This window comes from Ochlerotatus camptorhynchus, unplaced genomic scaffold, assembly GCF_037179485.1.
Source record: "Ochlerotatus camptorhynchus isolate MF236.1 unplaced genomic scaffold, CSIRO-AGI_Acam_v1.1 ptg000361l, whole genome shotgun sequence".
In the NCBI taxonomy this organism is placed as follows: domain Eukaryota; kingdom Metazoa; phylum Arthropoda; class Insecta; order Diptera; family Culicidae; genus Ochlerotatus; species Ochlerotatus camptorhynchus.
In genome coordinates, this window is record NW_027040849.1 from 6,179,612 (window position 1) to 6,202,046 (window position 22,435).

Below are 22,435 nucleotides of genomic sequence, written 5' to 3' on the forward strand. Positions count from 1 at the left end.
CCCAAGTAACATTTAAAGTTTTATGAAATACTACAAAAAAAAACTATAAAACAACATTCATAAAACCCTGGTCAAGGCTATTCTGTCATTAATGCATCCACCAAAACCTCATTAAGACTAGAATATGTCTAGTTGGCCCACCCTAGGTTGTATGACGAACGCATTGAGAACCATTCAAATAAAAGCAATTCGGCAACAATAAAAACCATTTCCGAGCCATTTCCCCTAGCGGCTTGCTAAATCCACTAGGCAAGCATCAATCAAGATAGAAAAGGATTTATGAATCCGATCTTATCAAAATAATTAAAATAGAAACTGATGGTATAAAAATCTAAATAAAAAATTTATTATAATTTGGCCTAGTTTTAAGTGCCTTATTAAATATTATGTGAAATGTACACAACAAAAAAAATAAGTCTGCCCTCGTAAAACATCAATTTGACTAATTATTTTACGTTGCCAAAAATAAAAATTTCTCAGATATAGCTTAACCGAGATTTTTTATATTATGATTTTCACATTTAAATAAATGCTCATTGCTAAATTTACCAAAATATAGATTGAAAATCGCAGATTGCCAAAAAAGCAAACTAATTGTAACAGTGCGGTGGCATAAAAGTTGATTTTCATGGGTCGTTTGTGAAAGAGTTGTTTTACTTTCAAGAAATCCTTAACAAATTCCTAAGGTTTTAATATGGCTTTTATGAAGAAAACTTGCAAGCTGAATTGTATTTATCTAAATCGATTTTGTTTGATCCTAATTGGCCTGAAAAAAAAGCTGAATTACTAAACAGGAATGTTTTACACTTTGAAATGCTGTATTTAAACTAAATGGATTGTTCATTGCCGTTATAAAACCATCATAATTCAGAGTGGATTCCAAATGGTTACTGATTTGTACTTGTGAAGAGAATTCCAGATCCATTTCTAATGAATTTCCCAAAATAAGTTATGAGAAGAATTTTAAAAGAGTTGTGATGACAGGAAATTCCGAGAGTATTGAATTTGAAATATAATTCCATGTTAATTTTTATAGAAAGTTATTAGGAAATCCAGCGATAAACACCAACGGGATCGAATTCCAAAGGTATTCTGAGAAGAGTTTTATGAGAATTCCGAGAATTATTCCATGTGCATATAGTGAAGAATTTCAAGAGAATTAGAAGTAAATTTAGAAGAGAGCTCCAGGATTCTGACGTGAACTGCATGGAAATTCTGTGTGTGTGTGTGTGTGTGTGTGTGTGTGTGTGTGTGTGTGTGTGTGTGTGTGTGTGTATGTGTGTATGTGTGTATGTGTGAGTGTATGTAACGGAATGAATGCGCTCACGTTTCTCAGCAACCACTCAACCGATTTGGACAAACTCGGCGCCAAATGATAGGTCTTGGGGTCCTATTGAACGCTATTGAACGGTTTTGGAATCGGTGAACCGGTTTCGGAGATATGGCCGGAATAAGATCCGGTGAATATGGGCCTTCACGCTGGATTTAACGGAAAACGTATCAAAACCATCATGCGACACATCAAATTACTACAGAATTCAAAAATAAGATCAAAATAAGATCAAAGATATATTCCGGGTACCCCCAGGCAGTGGCGTAGCGTCACTGGATGACACGGGGGTGGGGGGCTTGGTCACTGATAATGACAATAAAATAAATAAACTTGAATAAGGGTCTGATCACACCATAGGTGGATAAATTCGGGTTTTTCCTAGAATTTTGATTATTTTCTGAGTTGTGCGATATAATTTAAAATTAAGTACCGAATGCGACACTTAAGACTGGATGAAAAAACTTGGAAAATTACCAAAATTCCAGAAAAAATATCGGGAAATTGCTAATCGGAATTTGCTGTTACCATTTTATTCGAAATAATAGAAGGGGAGAGGGTAGTTCAGAATTGTTACAAGTTACGTACCGTTGATAAATAGAGGCAGAAATTTAGCTGTTACAGGTTATGACAAGGCGTGGGAGGGTGAGTTAAAGTTTGTTACGATTCGTTATAAGGTGTGAGTAATTTATAAAAATGACATTTTCCGCGTTACGTAATACTTGAACGGGACCAAAGTGGGCAATCATATTGTAGTCTCACTGAGAATCGGTTAATACTGCCAATTTATCACAAGAATTCAACTCTTTCTGCAAAAAATTGTGGACCGATTCTTAGATTCGAGTCAAAAGGCTCCACCTTCTACCGTTGGAGATACTGCTGCTGCTAGTTTCTCAGGCTAGTTGTTCACTACATTGTCCGATGCAAAAATGAGCTTCGGTACCACGACATCGTTCTTGACTTAAAGCTCATCTCTACACCTGCTCGATATCATCCGACCGACTCTCTACAAATGAGAGAGCGAGATATGTATAGAAAATTGCCAGTAAGATCGCATATAATCGGGTAGGTGCAGATTGGACTTAATGCAAAACCAGCTCGTTGAAGAGCCAAGTTACATTTCAGGTTTTATCATGGTTTTAAAGTATTCTACAACGCTGTTTGTCAAGGTGATCCACTCATTATGCCGTCCGCTCCGAGGAAGTTTTTCTGCATGACGCACAGTGGGACGAAATCAAAAAAGAGAGGCATGGCCATTGGCGACGAAACTGTTGAGTGTAGCATTTTGATGTCTTCTCAAATGTTTCTTCAATTTTAAATACTTTATTGCACGTCTAAAATTTTTCGCTTAAAGAGGCTTAACACTAAGATAAAAAAAATAACTTTTTTATGTTTTGTTAAAATTAATGATCATCAATGGAAACATTGTAGATGAAGTCATTTTTAGAAACTTTGTCGAAGGCGTCAATTTTCCATCTCTCAAGAGGACGAAGTTACAGGGTGAAAATGAAGTACATATGGTAGTACCCCCTTAAAACCGTTATTTTACCATAACTAACCTTAGTTTGAATTTTCCAATTTTTTCAATGTTCTACAAAGTTGTAAGTGCTCTAAAACTACATACTGCTGGAAAAAATAAATTTGCTATATCTTTGTTTTAATGATTCAAGTCCCTTTTTATAATTTGTTTACGCTATCTGTAAGGGGGTGTATCTTCCAGGTTAGCAGGTATTAGCAGCTAATCTCAACGTTATTTTGTTCAGCATCTTCTACTCTATTGGTGCATATACAATTCATAGGGGAATCCAAGGGGATGCCTTATGAATTTTTATAAAAAACTACCTCAATGTTTGGTTACGTTTTGCTGTTTTATGGCCATTTTTAAAAGTGTTTACATTAGAGTGGGCTCCCAACAACTGGGCAAAATTTGAACTAATTTGGTTATAATCTCGATTTGCGGGAGAATTTTAAATCATGTATGGGAAACGGAACGATCCTATTCATTTGCTTACCAATAATCCAAGTATTGCTCAAATTTCACCAAAACTCGGACTTAGATTGACCGAACAACTGCAACCGACTCTAATGTACATACTTGGAAAAATGGTCATGAAAAGAGCAAAACGAAACAAAACATTGTGGTACTTTATTAGAAAATTCATTAAGCATCCCCTTGGATCCCCCTATGAATTGTGTATGTAACAGTAGGGTATGAGTTGCTGACAGAAATTACGTTGAGTTTAGTTGCTAACACCTGCTAACCTGCAAGATACACTCCTTTAAAGTTAGTGTTGAAAAATTATCAATACGAATGTAAATCCTTTAGGGGCTGTCCATAAACTACGTAGACAGTTTAGGGGGGGTTGACAATTATCTACGGCCCATACAAATTTAAAAAAATTTGTATGGACAATTGTCTACGCAGGGGGAGGGGGGGTCAATAATCCCAAAAAACTGTCTACGTAGTTTATGAACAGCCCATTACATGAAAAGGTACTACCGTTGTATTCCATTTTCACCCTATACCTCCGTCCACTTGAGAGATAGCAAATTGACATCATCAATTTCAATGACATAAAAAAGTTATTTTTATTATCTTAGTATATACCACCCCTTAATCAAAAATGTTCACTACTTAAAGTACTCAAAAAAAAAAGAAGAAGAAAAAGCATTCTAAAGGACATCAAAATGCTACACTCAATAGTTTCGCCGCAAATAGCCATGTCCCAATATTTTTGATTTCGTCCCACTGTGTGGTGGCAGAGAGAGAGATTTTTTTATACCTTTTACCGTTGGTGATGATGTTGCTACTGCTTGCCGCTGGTCTCTTAAGCGATCCGTTCACCACGCCGCCCAATGCGAAAATGAGTGGTGGCGCGACAGCAGCGCTTTTTTATAGCTTTAGAGGTTCAAGCAGAACGATGCGCGAATAATACTCGTTTATGATAACTGGGTTAGGGAAAACGTTTATTTCATGAAAACAGTGATAAAATTATCACTTTTCATTTGTAAATTTTTCAAAACTTTTCAAATTAAAAAATGGAAACGTATTTATTTCAGATTTGTAGAGCAATTTCCTATCGATTGGTGTATTTAGATTTTAATTTCATCTATAAATGACAAACTTATAAGCGTTCAAAACCTAACACCTTTTCGTGACGGTAGCAATTTTAGATTTTCGATTTACTCCCTGTACCTTCCCGTAAGACGTAGTCTACGTCAAAAAGGGGATCCAGAATCACTTTTATGAGCTTAAGCTTAAACTTAGAAATGCATAATTTCGCTCAAATTTACAGAACTTCTTTGAGGTACGCTTAATTTCCTGAAATTAAAGCAAAATAATTTAGTGGAGGAGCTAAAAAAAAAATTAAAAAAATAATAAACGATGTACATTCCATTTATATACGTCAATCTATTGCTTTCAACCTCTATTTTGCTGGAAGAATATGACATTCTAATTAAATTGTACATATTTTCCTAAAACTCGTCCCCCATTTAAAGAAACATTGTTCCAGTAGTAGTTTCTAACTTTGGTTCCTATAATAGTGGAACGCATTGATCTCTTACAGATTCCACTATTGTCATTGGTTCAAAAAAGTCAAAATCTTAAGGAAAATTTATTGTTTCCGTAATGCTTGGGCAAATGTCAAGTTTGAAATATGTAAATCGGCATAATTTAAGGAGAACTACCGATGAAAAGTTACCTTATCCTCCATACCGCAATTGCACATAATCTATCACATGCACTATCGGATCTACTTCTACAACATCTTTGAACTTCCCCAAAAGTCTACACTTCCCTGATGTTTTACGTGTTTTCCTGATGTTTTTCGAACTGCCCTAAAGATCTCTGAATTTCGATAAAGTTCTCTAGGCCAAAATTTGACTCCAATTGTGGTACTTTTAGCACTTTTATTAGTCGTCTCAATCGCTTCCTTAAGCATAAGATTGTACCACACCCTACCAGTCACAGTCAGACCTTTCTGGCGAAATGACTACTCGAATGTTTCCTGACTATCCTGATATTCATATAACTTCCCTGAATATCCCGCAATGTCGCTGAAGTTTTCGGAACATTCCTAAAATTCTCGGAATATTCCATAATTCATCGGAACTCATTAAAAGTTTCTGCCATTTTCCTGAAGATCTTGGGAATGCTCTGAAGTTCTCTGATGATATTCGAAATTATCGGAACTAACTTGCAGAACATTTTTAGTTGCGTAGAAATTTTTGTTTTAACGAAATGATTAGCTATGAATATTTATAAATTTGAAACATGAGCCAATATCACTTATATGGAATTCAGAAACTATTGAAATCAATGAAACAAGTTGTTATAAAAAAAATCCCGACTTTTTCCTGGTTGTTCCTGCTGAAAATAAAATCACCGACAAACCGACATAAATGATAATAAAATTTACAATGAACATTCTGTTCAAAGTACACTACTGATATATGTCTCCATGCTCGCGGAAAACGTTAAGCTAAGTCCACGAGCCTGCATGCAATATGTTTGAGTCGGTGCGTGTCTGATCTATTCTGGAAAAAATATTTTTATCTTGATAAAACATCCTATGGTTTTGACATCGCTACACATGTGAGATTTTCTAACAAAAGTTAAGTTTTAGTTTCATGCCGGTTTGTCGGTGATAAAATCCCGAATTTTTCCCGGTTTTTCAAGATTTCCTGGAACTTTACATTTGCGTTGAACATCCAGCAGCTTAACTTCTGATAGTCGGATGTCTTGAAATGTAACGTCTATGCACACACGCTTAACTTAGCGCCTGTGCAAAAAACTTACGTTGTGGCTAGTGAACCTAGAAAATCAGGAAATAACCGGAAATAATCCAGGAACTCGATGGAGAACCGAAAAAAATCAATGAACCTTCGAACATATGTGCCCGAGTAGCCCACTTCCACTACAATAAGTTGCAGCCACTTGTTTATAACTGAAATAAGTCGTATAGAAGTTTTCTCAACCGATTCGAGACAAGCGTGCTACTAGGGTGGCTACTTAAATTATAAGTTGTATTTTCATGTTTTACGTATGAATGAAAATTTCAACTTTATAAACTAATATGCTTCTTTTCAAAAAACCAAAAACATTCGTTTTTTTTTAATAATTGCCTTGAAATGCTGCTCAGAACTATCATCAGATTCCTCTTAAAGTCACAATAAGCCTTGGAACTTTTTTCGTACCTAGGAATTCTCTTCAGAATTCTCTTGAAGCATCCCTAACATAATATTTCCTGAGAATTCAATTCCTTTGAAAAAATCTCTCAATAAAAACGCTCAACAGGAATCATGCTTAGTCTGCTTATAATTATATAAACATTCATTTACTATCCTTCTCGCCATACCCAAAAAACTCTCTTCAGAATCACTTAAGACTTCTCCTTGAAGTTCTATTTTTTTATTTTTTTTTCAGGAATTTAATTCAGAACTTTCTTTTCTTCTTCGCAGAAATTCCTAAAAAATCATCTCCATCTTAGGATTATCTTGGAATTCTGGTCAGAACTCCCTGTGGATGTCTACTAGAATGTTGTACTAATTCTTCTCGGCTTTTCTCTTGAATTACAATTTTAATTCCTTTTGAATTTTTCTAAATATTCCATAGTTATTCTGCTCTGGATTCTTCAGTTTTTTTAATTGTTGGATTCCAGTTATTTTTCTAGGTTGCTAAGCCTTAAAATCTTTCCGGGACCAAAATTATGTTTTTTTTTTCATTCTGGGATCCAGTGCTGCGCATTGTCAATAAAGTCAATGAGATTTGATATTCCACCAGCACTGGATTTAACTTCCGACAGCTTTGACATAGCAATCCATATGAATATCATCTCAGGGAATAGTTGAAAATCTTACTTTTATCGTAATAAATAAACCGTTTCGTATGACCATTTCATTGCTTCAATAGTTTCGAAGTGTTTTCTGAAGATCAGTAACCGATTAGCTGTCGTAAGTGTGACATTTTAGCTACAGAACTTTGAATTGCATTTGCGTACTGACATTGATGTTTGCATTATGACAAGTTATACTGATATTAGGTGGCTAATTAACATCAGCATTGTTCTGATATTTTGTAGTACTGCTGGGATCTTGTGAATTTTCCAAAATTTCACATTTTGAGTATGTTTCCTATATGCCATATAGGGGAATTAACGTATTCTCGTCAATCTAAGCAGCATCCCTTGCTTCTATAAGCATTTTCTCTGCGTCACACACACACATATGAGGTGTTTGTTTGTTTACATATGCTGCTTGCTACTCTATCCATTCCAATTGACAGAATAGTTAAAAACTGTTTAAAAGCATTTTTACAATGCTCCAAACTTCTCACGCGAGTGTGACTATTATCGGCAGCCTCTTTTTCTTCGACAACCTTTCCATTTGAATTGCGTGTTAATTAGCTGTTCTATTATTGGCATCTCGAAATCAATCGCCTTTTGTAGTGAATTTCATTTAAAAATTTTAGAATTTCATTTAAATAAAAATCAAGGATCACAGGATTCCTCGGCCGTAAAAATGCAATCAGATTGAGGCTGAAACACGAAGGAATCGTTTGAATTTATTCAGCGATGTGTTTTGATCAGGAAATTCAGTGAAATTAACGTTTAAATTCTGGTTGCTCGAAACAGTCAATGGGTGCCGAAACCGACATTTACCCTATTAAAAAAATCATTTTTTTTTTTGTCTAAATATAGGATCTTGACGATTTTTATAAATCATAAATCTCGAAATAAAAATGAAAGTTCAATACTCCTTACAAATGTTGAAGTAAGTTGACGCGCAAACGTAACTGCGCCAAAAGGCGACAGGTAGTATAATTTTGCAGTGTAAGCATATTTAGTCTATAAAACGGTAGAGCACACTTTTTTCTCCATAGAACTGTAGCGTGAAACATCGGTAATAAATAGTGATAGTCTTATAAGTTTCTTTCTTTTCATGGAAGAAGGGTCCTCTGACTCAGAATCTTGGATTTTTTTCAATCCCAGTTAAAAGATGTTTATTAGTACAGACTAGGGAGTGTTCAAACATTCTCTTACTCCGAGACATCCAAAAATTCTCCCTAGATCTCATTTGAATCAAGTTTCAAGATTTTAAAACAAAATCCCCAATTCAATCCTTCACTTTCTGCAGTCCCATTCAGTACAATAGCGTTCGGCCACAAATTTAGTCCAATAGCGTTCGGCTACAAATTTAGTGACCATAAATATATTCCATGACTCAGTTGCTCAGTAAGCTCTGGGGCTTTACAAATATAAGAGGTCTCGAGAGCATAGAGATTAATATTTTTGCCACAAATAACATTAAAATGTTTCACTTGGTCACGTATAAAAAACATCTAATCATTGAAAATTTCCGGTTTTGCTAAACATGTTAGAGCGGGAATTTTTTGAAATTTGAACCGGGAAAACTAGGAAAAACTGGGGATTTCAAAATGAAAATTCACTAGCCCCATGCTGGGGTCAATTTAAAATTGCCGTATCTCAGTGATTTTTCAATGGATTTTTTTTATTTCAAATTCAGTGATATATTGAGGGGTGGATCTCTTGTGGGGATCGGCAATTGTAAAAATGTGCCCATCAAATGGGATACTTCGATGTTAGAGATGTTCAGGAATACAAAATACTAGTATTTTTTCTAATAGTTTTGACTTAAAGTTCACTAAATTCACTTTGCAAAACATTTGAAATTAAAAAAATCCATTGCGCAATTGCTAAGATACGGCAATTTGAATTTGGGGTCAAATTGATCCCATGGTACAGACAGTGTAAGTTTTTCAAGAAAATTTATGCAAGAGATATTTTATATAGAGCAGATTTCATCTAGTGTTGTAGATTCTAAGAGGACACCACCTAATAACGAAAGAATAAGACAAATTCATTGCCAAATAAAAAAAAAGTTATAGCCTGTCACAGCACCCTGGGTTCAAATAGACCCCAAGGTACAGATAAAGAGTTAAGTTTTCTATCAAGCTTCCAACAAACGTGTCAATTTTATTGGTGAACAAATTGCGACCGAAAATATTGCTGATTAGCTCCTAATGGGTTATCTGACAGTAACATTCCATGCTCACAAGTTCCCAGTGACTATTTTACCGAGATTCACTCATTTCAATCTGCCAACCAATTAGACGCCGTGGTAATTTCACTTCCGCTAACGACCCATTTCGTGACCATTTTCATTTGTAAGCTCAATTTGCATTATTAAATATCTACTGTAGAGATACGCAACCGATATCGTCAGCGACAGGCCGTTGATCGTCGTCCTGCCCATGGAGCGCGCTATCATTCGCAAATGTCAACCCGCATAAAACAATTCTCTCAATTACAAAAACGCCCCCTTCATTGAAGCTTTTTTTATAATCATCGTCGCAAGCTGAACGATCCGAACCCGACTAGTGCAGTGTTCATGGACGCAGGAGGCATGGTAAAGGGCGTTCGACCATCGACCAGTATCTGTCTATTATAGCTTTCCTGGAGTTGATAAAATAATCATCACTGGGAATGTCAGCGGGAACCGGCGCGGGTCGGAAGTGCTGGTGGTGGGTGGTCATTTAGTAGGAACAGACCGGACTGGACTGGACGTTAGTGTTCAATCTGCGCTAGCCGCTATCTAACTAAAACTACAGCAACGCCAACCGTCTCGTTCAATGAATGTGGTTAGGGGAGGAAAGTTTCGAAATGGTGGACCATTAAGTGCACTGAAAGCCCATCTCCCTCCCATCGCTCCCATACTTGCTCGCAGTGTTTGGCGGACGCGTTTGTATTGTTGTTTGTCTATTTCATCGTTCAGAAAATGGTGGCATTTGGGGCACAGTTGGCGGCACACTTGGCGGCACGGCGGAGGAGGTGCTGGGGCGAAAGTTCACAACGCAAATAAATGACCGCCGTTTGTTTTTATTTTATGACAGACCACGATTATTCACTAAGCGTGATGAAAAATTGGTTCAACTTTCCACCATCAGCGGCCTACCCCCGCCATTCCGCGTGCCATAATGGCTATGGTGGCACAATAATGGTGCGAAACAAATGGGACGGAAAAAATTATTCGAATCGGAAAATATTTGTTGTCTACCCTCGTGGGTGGCTTTTCCTGCTTTCATTTGCTACTGACAGGGGGTTGTAAATGAACATGCCTACAGTTGGGTGATTAATTGGAAGGCTCGTGCGTACTTTGTGACTGTTAATGGGTTACAAATAACCGTAGGGGAGGGCGGGGACATTTGATCCGGATGAGGGCTTGATCCCGTCAGGTTATTTCCATGATGATGCGTTGGACGTTTTGTATATTCCGCCATTCGTTATTTCCATGTAAGAACATATCAAATAAGGAGGGGGGGGGGGTAATACGAACACATGTTTAAGCAAACTATTCATTTTGCCCTCTATTACCTCAAATTCTCCAAAGTTGAACACAAGCATACAGAAAAAAAATCATTTACATTGAGAGTAAAAATTATCACCCAGTGGAAACACCCGATCCATGGTCACTTTCCAGGAGCCAGTGGCGGAATCAGGGTTTTCTACACCCTTGGTAAACCATGAAAATTAATCACTTTTGCTTAGTGATTAAATCAAGTTCAACACAGATGAGAGGGCATTTTTTTAAACTCAATAGGTGAAATGGCTCTAATGTTGGCCTATGGATCTAAGATTGGGCCCATCGCTAAACATATGCTATTTATCCATTTTATCTAGATGAACGCGTCATTGAGACGGTACTAATGGATATTTTTGGCCGCTATTGAAAATTTAGTCGATTGCTGAATTTATATATGGGCCTATATTAGGGGCATTTAGGCCGACATTACATCCATTTCCCCTACTTCACGTCCAATATTTTCTAATTCTGATTTCTCGACTTCTCAATTTCTAGCATTTAAAATGTTGTAGTAATATGATTAATCTGACATCTGAGTAATCTGATGTCTATGATATTTGATTTTCAAAAGCTCTGATCTCTGATTAATCTGATTTTTTTATGATTTCTCCGATTCAGATTTGTCTGATTTTCAAATTTATTCGATTACTGATTGCTGATTTAATTGATTTTTGTGATTTTACTAATTTTGCATATTTATCTGATTTCATCGATTCAACTGATTGTGGGATTCTCTGATTTCGGATTTCTCTGATTCCCAATTTCGCTATGGTTTCTCTGATTTTACTATTTTTTTATTTTTTTTTTTATTTCGGATTTCTTTGATTAATCTTATTTCCGATTAGTTGAAGTTTCTTCTTCTTCTTCCTCGCATTTCAAGCTTATTGCTCATCGCATATAAGCTTATTGCGTGCTCTCAACTTAGTGTTCTAGATGCACATCCACAGTTATTAATTGAGAGCTTTCGATGCCTACACCATTTTTGCATTAGTATAATTGTGTGGCAAGTACAATCATACTCTATGCCCAAGGAAGTCGAGAAATTTTCCAACCCGAAAAATTGCTAGACCGGACCGGGAAACGAACCCAGCCACCTCCAGCATGGTGTGGTTTGTAGCTGCGCCTTCACCAACTGAGCTAAGGGAGGCCCTTACTAATTGCTCTTATTTCTGATTTCTTACTTCTCTAACATTGCTTATTTTTCTGATTCTCGGATCTCTTATCAATTTGATTAATCTGACATCTGAGTAATCTAAATTCTATGATTTTTGATTTCTGAATTCTGTGATCTGTAATTTTCCTGATTTCTCTGATTTGTTTTATTGCTCCGATTCAGATTTAAGATGATTTCTCCAATGTATTTGAATAAACTGTTTTCACTAACTTTGAATATTTATCTGATTTCTAGATTTTCTGATTTCTGATTTATCTGATTCCTGATTTTTCTTATTTCTGATTTAGCTGATTTACTTGATTTCACTATTTTTGTTTATACATTTTATTACTGATTTCTTTGATTGCTCTGATTTCTGATTGCTTAGATTTCTTATTGCTCTTGTTTCTGTTTTCTTATTTCTCTGATTTGAATAATTTAATTTTCTAATTTCTATATTCTGAATTTCTGAATGAACAATGTGATTATTCTGACATCTGAGTAATCTGGTTTCTGTGATTTGATATTTTTGAATTCTCTGATCTCTGATATTTCTGATTTCTTCGATTCAGATTTTGCTGATTTCATCGGTTACTGATTGCTGATTACTTTGATTTCACAGATTTATCTAAATTTACTGATTGAACTAATTCGAATAATAATCTTATTTCTTTGATTCAACTAAGTTCTGGATTCTCTGTTTCCCAATTGTTCTGATTTCTGGTTTCCCTGATTTTACTTTTTTTATTCATTTGATTTATTAATTCTTTGAATATTCTTATTTCTGACTACCTGGATTTATAATTTGTCATTGCTCTGATTTGCCTATTATCGATTTTTCCCTGATTTCTGAATTCTCTGATCTCTGATTAATATAATCAATCTGAAATCTGAGTAATCTAAGTTCTATGATTTTTGGGTTCTGAACTCTCTGATATCTGATTTTTCTGTTTTTTTATAAATAATTTCTCCGGTTCAGATTTCTAATTGTTGACTTTGTTGATTTCTCTGGCTTCTCTGAATAAACTGATTTCTCAACATTCAAAGTGTTTTTTTTTATTACTTCATACGATTTTCAGAGTTGGTTGGAAATTATCGCACTAAAGCTTCATGTTAGCATTTCCAACCAACTCTGATTTCTCATTTTTTGCATATTTCTAGATAGAGCAGGAATTAGGGCGTAACAGCTTTTGTAAACAATAACTTCTCTCGATGATTTCTAGGAATTCAAGGCATGCCCACGCAAAGCAACATAACCAACCAACATAGGGGAAGTCTTATCCTACCCAATGGTGATGTTGATTTGCGTTGGCGAGCCTTAACTTTTTAAAAATCATCGAAAGAAGTCATTGTTTACAAAAGCTGTTACGCCCTAATTCCAGCTCTATCTAGATTTATCTGATTTATCTGGTTCAAGTGATTTCTAGATTCCCTGATTTCTGATTTCTCTGATTCCTGGCCTTTCTTATTTCTAGTTTATCTGCTTTTACTATGTTCTATATATTTTCTATCCCACTTCTTTGATTACTCTGATTTATGATTACTTGGATTTTTAATTGCTTTTGTTTCTCATTTCTTATTTCTATGATCAACCTTATTAAAAAATGCTTATTTTTTTGTTTTCTGAATTCTCTTACATTTAATTAATATGATTAATCTAACATATGAGTAATCTGATTTCTATGATTTTTGATTTCTGATACTCTGATTTTTATGATTTTTCAGATTCAGATTGTTCTGATTTGTCTGAATTCTTCGATTAGTGGATTGCTGACTAAGTTGATTTCCTTGACTGCTCTGAATAAACTTAATTAACTAAGTTTGCATATTTATCTGATTTCTCTGATTCAACTGGTTTATAGATTCTCTGATTCTTAGATTCTCTGATTCTTAGATTCTCTGATTTCTGGCTTTTCTTATTTTTGTTTCCTCTAAGTTTTCTATATATTTTTATAAATTTGATTTCTGACTTCTCAGAGTAATCAATCTGATTTCTGGGTACTTTGATTTACAATTGCTCTTATTTCTGATGTTGTATTTCTCTGATTAGACTTATTTCAAACATTTTGCTTATTTTTCTGATGTCTGCATTCTCTGATCTCTGATTAATATGATTAATCTAACATCTGAGTAACCTGATTTAGATGATCTATTATTCTCTGTTTTCTGATTTTTCTGAATTCTCTGATTTCTTTGATTTTATTTTTATTTTTCTGATATTTAATTCTAAATTTCTATGCTCTAAAATGCTCTGAGAATCAGATAAATCTCAAAAACTGAGAGTTTATAACCTTCGATACTAAAAAAAAAAACTAGGAGAAGCACTTTAAAAAATAGCAATAAATAGCACTTTCCGATAATTTGAGCAACATTTTAAAGACGCATTTCACATTAAGGTTTGCCCATAACCTTAAGAGGGGAAGAGAGGTTTTGATAAGTGGGTAAGGTTCATAATCTGTTATAATTGTGCACGTTTCTGTATGCCACTTCAAACCCTTTCCTTCTGGCCCCTTCATTAATATTTAAGTATGACTCTAGTTTATCTCTAGACAACTAGAATTTACTAGATGTCATTTGAGCCTAGCCCCGAAATTCTGATAGGTCGAATAAAAAGAAATAAAAAAAAAAATAATCAATTTATCACATTTTTTATTGAACTCTCTGAAACGAATCACTTATTTATGAGACAAGTTCAGTACATTTCCTGATCTTTTCAATTTAAAGAAATATGAAGTTCATATTCAAATAAAGCAAATTGTGTTTATGTAAAGTGGTTATGAAAAGATCAACCAACTAGCTTCAAAGACTATTTTCGATATGTCCAAGAAAAAATCCAAGTCCCAAAATCCTGAAGATTTTTTTCAGTCCATAACTTTTAAATGGGGGCTGTTCATAAACTACGTAGAACTTTTTTGGCAGGTGTTAACCCTCGCCATACCTTCATGTAGACAATCCAACACCCCTTAAGTTTTTACGTGGTTCACGTTCACATTGCTGAATTGTCTTAATAACTTCGTCGCAATCCTTCACAGGTTTTTGCACGAATTCTATTTCAATCATTCCACAGTTTTGTCAGAGCTCGTCTAAAAATGTATCAAGAATTATCTTGATCTATCTCTCTCTATCTATCTACGTAGTATTCCCTTAAAATGTTCTCCATAACGCTCAAGGAATTCTCTCGTGCAATCCCATGGGATTCATTCTACAATTTTCTTCGCATTCTCACAGGAACTTGCTTTAATTTGTCTGCATGATACTCTTTAATTGCTTTGGAATATTCTTCATAATTGTCTTAGAATAGACATGGCGTTCTCCGCTGAATGGCTTTGGAATTCTGCTGATAAGTATATTAAATTTCTTCCTAGAATTACCGTATAAATTTTCTCTACATCCTTCAAGCATCATTCCACAATTTGCTTGGAATTTCCCACAAAATTCATTTGAATGCTTCAAGAGATTGATTGATATTCTATGAAACTACACTTATTTCGAATTCTTGTCAGCATTACTTAAGTATAGCGTTGTCATGATAGTTACTCATGGAGCTACGAAAAACGATTTGTTTTTTTAATTAAAACTATCTTGGCGCAGAAATATCGATCTATATGCGCCCATCCATTACTTTTTGCAAGGCGCTCTCAAAATGATGAAATACTGCTCTACCCCTTGAAAAATAAAATCCGCCGAATAACAAAAAAAATATGCATACATTGCAAATCAAATAAGAAAATTTAATCCAAACATTAAAATATATTTTTGACATTTTAGCGAGTGAATGTATCAACCCTCGTTCGACGGTTTTATTTACATTGTATATATCCAAGAACTTGAAGACAATTCCATTATTTCAGGAAAATTCCAGGAACTATTCAGCAGTTCTGAGAAGTTCAGTGATCTTCAGGAAAAAATCAGAGATGTTCAGATCTAATTAGATCAATTTTACAATTTCAAGTGGTGGTGAAAGAAGCTCTCAAGAAAAATCCGAAACATTCAGAGATCTTTCAAAAGCTTCCGAGAACTGCATGAAAGTCTAGAACTATGAGGAAGTTTATAGATCATAAAGGGTAAATTCTGAGAACATCAACATAAATCCATCCAAGCAGCGCCGGTGGCGTAGTGGTAAGACCCTCGGTTCAATCCCGTCGGCGCCGTCGGGATTTTCTGAGGCATAAAATCTCTGATCAAACTTTCCTTCGGAAGGGAAGTAAAACCGTTGGTCCCCGGTCCATAAGTTGATGGGTCCATATGTAGGATCCAGGTGTTGGAGCTACATCACAGGCGTCAGTAGCAATGGTACTCAGTACGGAAAACAAAACAAGGCAAAAAATCGTAGATCCATTAATTTCAAGAAAATTTCGTGAACTTAGATGAAGATCAGAAAATTTCAAAACAGTTCTATTAATATCAAAAAAAATTCAGGAGCTTCACAAGAATTCAAAGAGCGTCGAGAAAGTTCTAAGAACTTGAGGCAGTTCCATGAATGCCTGGAAAATTGTGGACACAAAAGGGACATTCCGGAAACGTCTGGAAAATTTTGAGAACTCCGTTTGATTAACTTCAGAAAAATTGTAGGAACCTTACAGATGTTCCAATAGCGCAGTCCAGAAATCTTATACGAAGTTACAAGTTCCATGAGCGTAAGAACTTATAGAAAATTTTGAAAACAACATTAACATTCCATTAGCATCTGAAAAATAGCGGGAAATTTCAAGAAGTTTTGAGAATTTCATGCCAATTTACAGAATTTAAAGGAAGTTCCGAAAACATCAGTGTAGTTCCGAGATATTCAAGAGCGTCCAGAACAACATGGAAGTTTATAGATTTCAAGTGGTAAGCTTTCAATAGATTAAAAGAAAATTTCTAGAATTTCAGTGAAGATCTATGAGCTTCAGGGCAGTTCCATTAACTTCAAGAAATTATCAGGAATATTATTTAAGATACCAAAACTTTAGAAGTTTAAAGCGGACATTTCAGAGAACTCAGTGCAGGTCTATGATTGGGGTAATTTCGGGAGCATCAGAGAAGTAAATGTCGAGTATTATAGGGCAGTCCTATTAAAACAGAAAAATAGCGAGAACCTTCAGGAACTTTCACAAATTAGAGATAGTCTGGAGAACTTCAGGGAAATTCAAGAAACTGCAGAAACGTGGGGTAGCTTAGATCTTATTAATTTCAGAGATGTTCTAGGAACTTCAGTGATATCCAGAGAACTTTAGGGAAGACAAGTAAACTTCAGAGAAGTCCAGAGAACATTCGGAAAATTGTTAAAACTTTAATCCCTTTATCTTCTTTAAGAAGTTTCAGGAATTGCAGGGCAGTCCAGAGATCTACTGAAATTTTTTAGAAAACCATAAACATATTTTAAGAAATTTATAGATTTCCAGAGTTTTTCAGGGAGGTTTTTAAGACAGCTCCATTAATTTCAGGACAGTACCAAGAACTTCCGAAGTATTGTGAGAACTTCAAGGTAGCTTCGAGAACATCAAGGATGATCATAGAACTTCAGGGAAGTTCATTTATTTTCTAGAAAATAGCAGTAACTTTACAGAAATTTGAAGAAACTCAGGGAATTTCCGGAACTTCAGATTTTCAGGGAAGTCTACAGAACTTCATAGAAGATTTCAGATTTTTAGTACTTTCATTATTCACTGTATTTCAAGGTAGGTCGAAGAACTTCAGAGCATCCATACATTAATTGCAGGAACCTTCAAAAAAATCCAAGAATTACGAAACATTCAAAGAATGTCATGAATATTCCAATAATTTCTGGAAATTTGCAAGGTCTTCAGGGATATTCCATGAGTACTAGGAAAATTATTCGAAGGTAAGAGAAGTTAGTTTAGAGATTTCAAAGGAAGTTCCATGAGCTTCAGGAAGTATTCAAAACTTCAGGAAAGTTGCGGGAACTTTTGAGATTCAGAGCTCTTTATAGCAGTTACAATTACTTCAAGTAAATACCAAAAACTTTAGATAAGTCCACACACTTAGAAAAATTGATGTAAAATTAGGTGCTCTGAGACTGACGTATACGAGCGTCAATTTTGACATAAAATTGAGTCATAATAGACGTGAAATTCAGCTCAATCAAACGTACTTACGAACTTTTCAGTATCGGAGCACTTAATTTTACATGAAATGTTTGTTTACGTTTCATCCTTTATGTCAAAGTTCGATTCCGTCACGTGTAAGATTAGGTATTTATAAGTGTGTAGATTTGCCATGATGTTTGAAGGTCTTGAAGAATTAGTCATTTTGTTCCGGTTTTTAAGTTTTGAAAAAAATGTTGATTACAGTTTTATCATTGTCAAATTTTCGATTTAGGAGTTGGAATCTTCATAAGGACCAATTTCAGTTTACGATCGTAAAGATTTTTGCACTGAATGAAAAGCGGCACAACTTTATATGCCCTGAAGATGGCCAAGGCTGAAGACCGAAACACGAAAAATACGAAGTATTTTTACGTTTCATGGAGAGCTGATAGCAGAAAAGATTACCCGTACCCTAAATTTAATTGTGTGTACATTCTGAAATTACAATTACAATGGGCGCTCCATGAGAATCTTATACGAATAGCAGCAGTATATTAACAAATTAAAAAAAAAAGAGTGATCTGTAAGACTAACGATTGTAAACCATAAAGGATTTCCACCCCCCTTTTTCAAAACTGGAAACCGTTCCATAGAAAATACCGTGACCACTCATCGGATAAACAATTCAATACAATGATAAACATTCAATAAAAAGCCAAATCCACTTACCTAGCGATCGGCGAACTATCCATATAGTAGTTGTAGCACAGCAAGGAGACTATCGTAACTATCACTAGCGCGCCGGCACATAACCGCAGATTCAGCCCCTTGGTCAGGTACAGACAGCACCGGGCTAGAATGTTTGCACTGCCGGACCCACCGCCCGACGAGGACCCGTGATAATGCTGATGATGATGATGATACTGATGCTGATGCCCACCGCATCCGGAACTTGCGCTGCCACCGCCGAAAAAATAATTGCCTTTACTACTCCTGCTGTTGCTGTTGCTGGTGCTGCTACCGCCGTGGCCGTTCGTGTAATGATTACTACTACTGCTAGCACAATTGCTACTATTACTATTTACATTGCTGCCCGATTCACCGTTGAAGCCTGGGATCGTACAGGACCCGGACGATCCTGACCGCATCGCTCCATATCCGTTCGCTTGATGCGTTTTGTCAGCTGCAGTCGTCAGTTTCAAACCGCCTCCGCCTCCTCCTTCCCCGGGACCGGGGCTGCCACTCCCTAGCAGCAGATTCACGGTGGACCCCGCATCCTGGGTGCTCTGACTGTTGGTACTGTTGAGGCTGTTCATCGCAAGTTGTTTCTGCTGCTGGGTACTGTTTGTCGTCGTCGTTGTCGCCGTTGTCGTGGTCGGGGTCGTCGCTAGATCCTGACTGCTGGCGGATGACGAAGGCGATGAGGCGCTCCATAGTAGTTTCGCTCTGGAGTCGGATCCTTTCATGGTGCGAGAATCTCGAGCTCTCACCCCACCTCCTCTCTTCAATTCGTGTGTCGGTGAAGTTTATCGTTTGGGGGTTTTTTTTTCTAGCTACGGAAAAAGTTGGCCTCCGCACGCAACCAACGGACGACGCTTCCGATGGCGGTGACTTCCGATATCAGATCAACTTCGCGCAGCAGACGGAACACGAACGGGTGATGATTAATCCGATGAACGTGATGTAATTTTGGATTACATTCTGGCTGGCGGATGGTTGTGTTGCTCCGTGAGAGGATGGTGATTTTTTTGCCTGAAATGAGATAAACAGAGGATAATCAAACGAAACGGAGTGAGGAGTTAAAATGAAAATGACAATCAGAGAGTGAATGTGGTTCGTCACGTTTGCTTTTGAAGGAGATGAAACGATGGAAATTGGCTGTTGACGAAGTGGAAATTTGATGATGAAATAGGCTTTTGGAGAAACGATGGAGATTTAGACGAACCCAGCCGTTGGCTGAAAGTCTCGTTTCTAAAGACAACACAGATAGATGTTTTACGAGATTATTGAAAGCTCTACAAGTTGAGTCGGCCTGTACCCGTCCCGCATCGAATTTTATGGTCACATCTGTTTGCATTTCTTACTTATCTAACGTCTGGGTTGAATTTTCTACAAGGACCTTATGGAATTTTCCAAGAGAACACCTATGAACTTGTACTGCAAGTATTCTGCTTATGCCCTAGACGTTTACTGGAATTGCTTTTAAAGTCCTTTGAATTGATTAAACATGAGCAAAAAATGCCTGGGAACCTGCCTGAATTACCTGGCAGGTTCTCTGAATTTTTTATTGATGTCATCTGATCTTGTTATTGATTTATAATGGATCGAGAATTTTATGGATTTACACTGGTAGTCATCTGAACTTGTATTGGACTTTTTCTCCTAGATTTGTTTTCCGTCGATCTTGTTTGCCGTGCTGAGCACCAATGCTACCGACGCCAGGGAGGCAGCTCCGTTCCACCCTTTAATAAGCTATCATGCATGTCATTTTTGTAAAAAAAATCAATAAGGCCAGTAAAACATTATTAAATTTAAGCGCAGGGGTACATCAAACACATGAATGCCAGCTCCAAAGCAAAAAAAACCCTAGCGTAAGTACGAAGTATATCCACTAGACTAATGCAAAATTTGAAATTTTCACTCTATAATGCTTAAACAATTTTGGAATTGATTGGTATTGATTAGCCTCTCCAAATTTGAGTAATTTCCATACAAACTCCAAGTACTTTGTGCCAAGTCAGTTTCATACCAAATGAGTTAAATTTTGGGATGCGACCCGGACCTAATTTGAAGCCGTTTGAGCACTGTGGAGCGAAAATGTCAAATTTGCATCACTCTAATACCCACTTATCCAGGCAAGGCCATAATACTCCCGATGATGAACAGCCATGTAGGGTCAACTCTTGGAAGGAAACTTGAGGATTAATAGCAGGGTTGGGAAAATATCAAAAATAAAATCTCACCAAAGGCCACGATCACGCTTCATTTTCGTAGACTAAAATCAACAATCAAACAACTGCGGTTGATATTGTAGGCTGAGATATCGTAGCTCGGAATATCAACAAAATAACAAAGCTCAACAACTGCAAATCTCACCGAACTGTGGTGAGATTGAGTTTCATGATTTTTTATTCACACCCGAAAGCAACCGAAACTTCCATAACGGCTGGCAGCAGCTGCTTCGTGTCTGCCATCGGTGAAGAGAAAAAAGAGATAACATTATTATACGTTCTCTTTATAAAAAAAAAAAACGTGATGCAACGGAATCATTTTTGCGCTCTTAGCTTCAACTTTACACGTTGTGATAAGTCTCGCAATATCAAAGGAGCTTGTAAAATCAACATCAAGCATGATATTTTGCTAGAATATCACGCGTGATATTGAAAGCGTATAAGAGCGAAAAAATATCACTTTTCTAATGATTATACCATCACTGGTTCCGAGCAAATTTTAACAGTACCCATTTTCTATATTGTATTCTACAAAAGTAATACAATAGAAAGAAGCCAACCCAAGATTGATTGCTCATTTTGCCAAAACGGTCACTACTAGGTCACCGAGCTCAGGGCTGGTAGCGATCACTGCGGTCAAAAATAGTGATTTTAGTGACCATGTTGAAGAAATAAGTGACCAAATAGCGACTTATAGTTGTAAAAATAGAGACTAAAAAGTGACCTCAAGCAAACCCCACACGTATCAATATATTGACGTGAAGGGGAATTATTGACATTAATATTGATGATGGGAATACTGAAATATTGTCAATACCGATGTATTGACGTCAATATTGAATGTATTGACAATTCGATTATTGTCAATAAAAGCAATCGTGTACGGTCCACATTAGAGAAGAAAAGTAATAATGATGGTACATAAAATAAATGTTTGACGTTTTAGACTAATTCAATTTGTATTATGAGATACATATGTACGATATGAACCTTTAAAGCGAAAGACTCAATAGAAAGTTTATGGCCAAACCCACGGTATTAGCCAGGGTGTCTACTAACTGCAAAAACCTGGTAAACCTTTAATCATCAGGACATTTTATTTTACATTAAAATACCTGGAAGGCTCAGAGAATTTCATAATTTTATTACTAAGAATATTTTAAAGAAAAGAATTAATTTTAAAATACAAGCCTTTAATTTTTCTCGCTATTTTCATTCACTTTTTGAACTTTGTAGATCCACTGTGGATTAATCTTCAGTAACCAACAAATGAAAAAAAAACAGAGGCTTGAAATGTGTTTTTTTGTTTGTTTTGAAACATGCATACTTCCTTGAAATTTTAAATTTGAACTAGTTTTGGACTTAAGAACTATAATACTTCAAGAAATTTTCAAGAATCTGGAGTCAAATTCCATGCACTGTTTAAAAAGCTCGTGGTATTTTATTATAATTTCTTAGAACCTCATTTCAAGGAAGTTCTGGGAAAAAAAGCTTTCAGAAAAACATCAAATGTAATCTGCTTTTAAGGTTTTGAGTAGAATTTCAAAAAACCCTGAATTGAATTTATAGTAAATTTTAATGAAAACTC

The 22,435-nt window shown here is 36.0% G+C and overlaps 1 protein-coding gene across 3 annotated transcripts in view; it reads right to left on the reverse strand.

Moving 5' to 3' along the window:
• sfl (N-deacetylase and N-sulfotransferase sfl) overlaps positions 1–22,435 on the reverse strand; it is a 601,701-nt gene that overhangs the window by 89,269 nt on the left and 489,997 nt on the right. For all 3 annotated transcript variants that reach the window (XM_065231784.1, XM_065231786.1, XM_065231785.1), the window contains exon 3: positions 18,626–19,648. In XM_065231784.1, coding sequence (XP_065087856.1) covers positions 18,626–19,362 — 737 coding nt within the window. In that variant the 5' untranslated portion in view covers positions 19,363–19,648. The remainder of the gene's footprint in view (positions 1–18,625; positions 19,649–22,435) is intronic.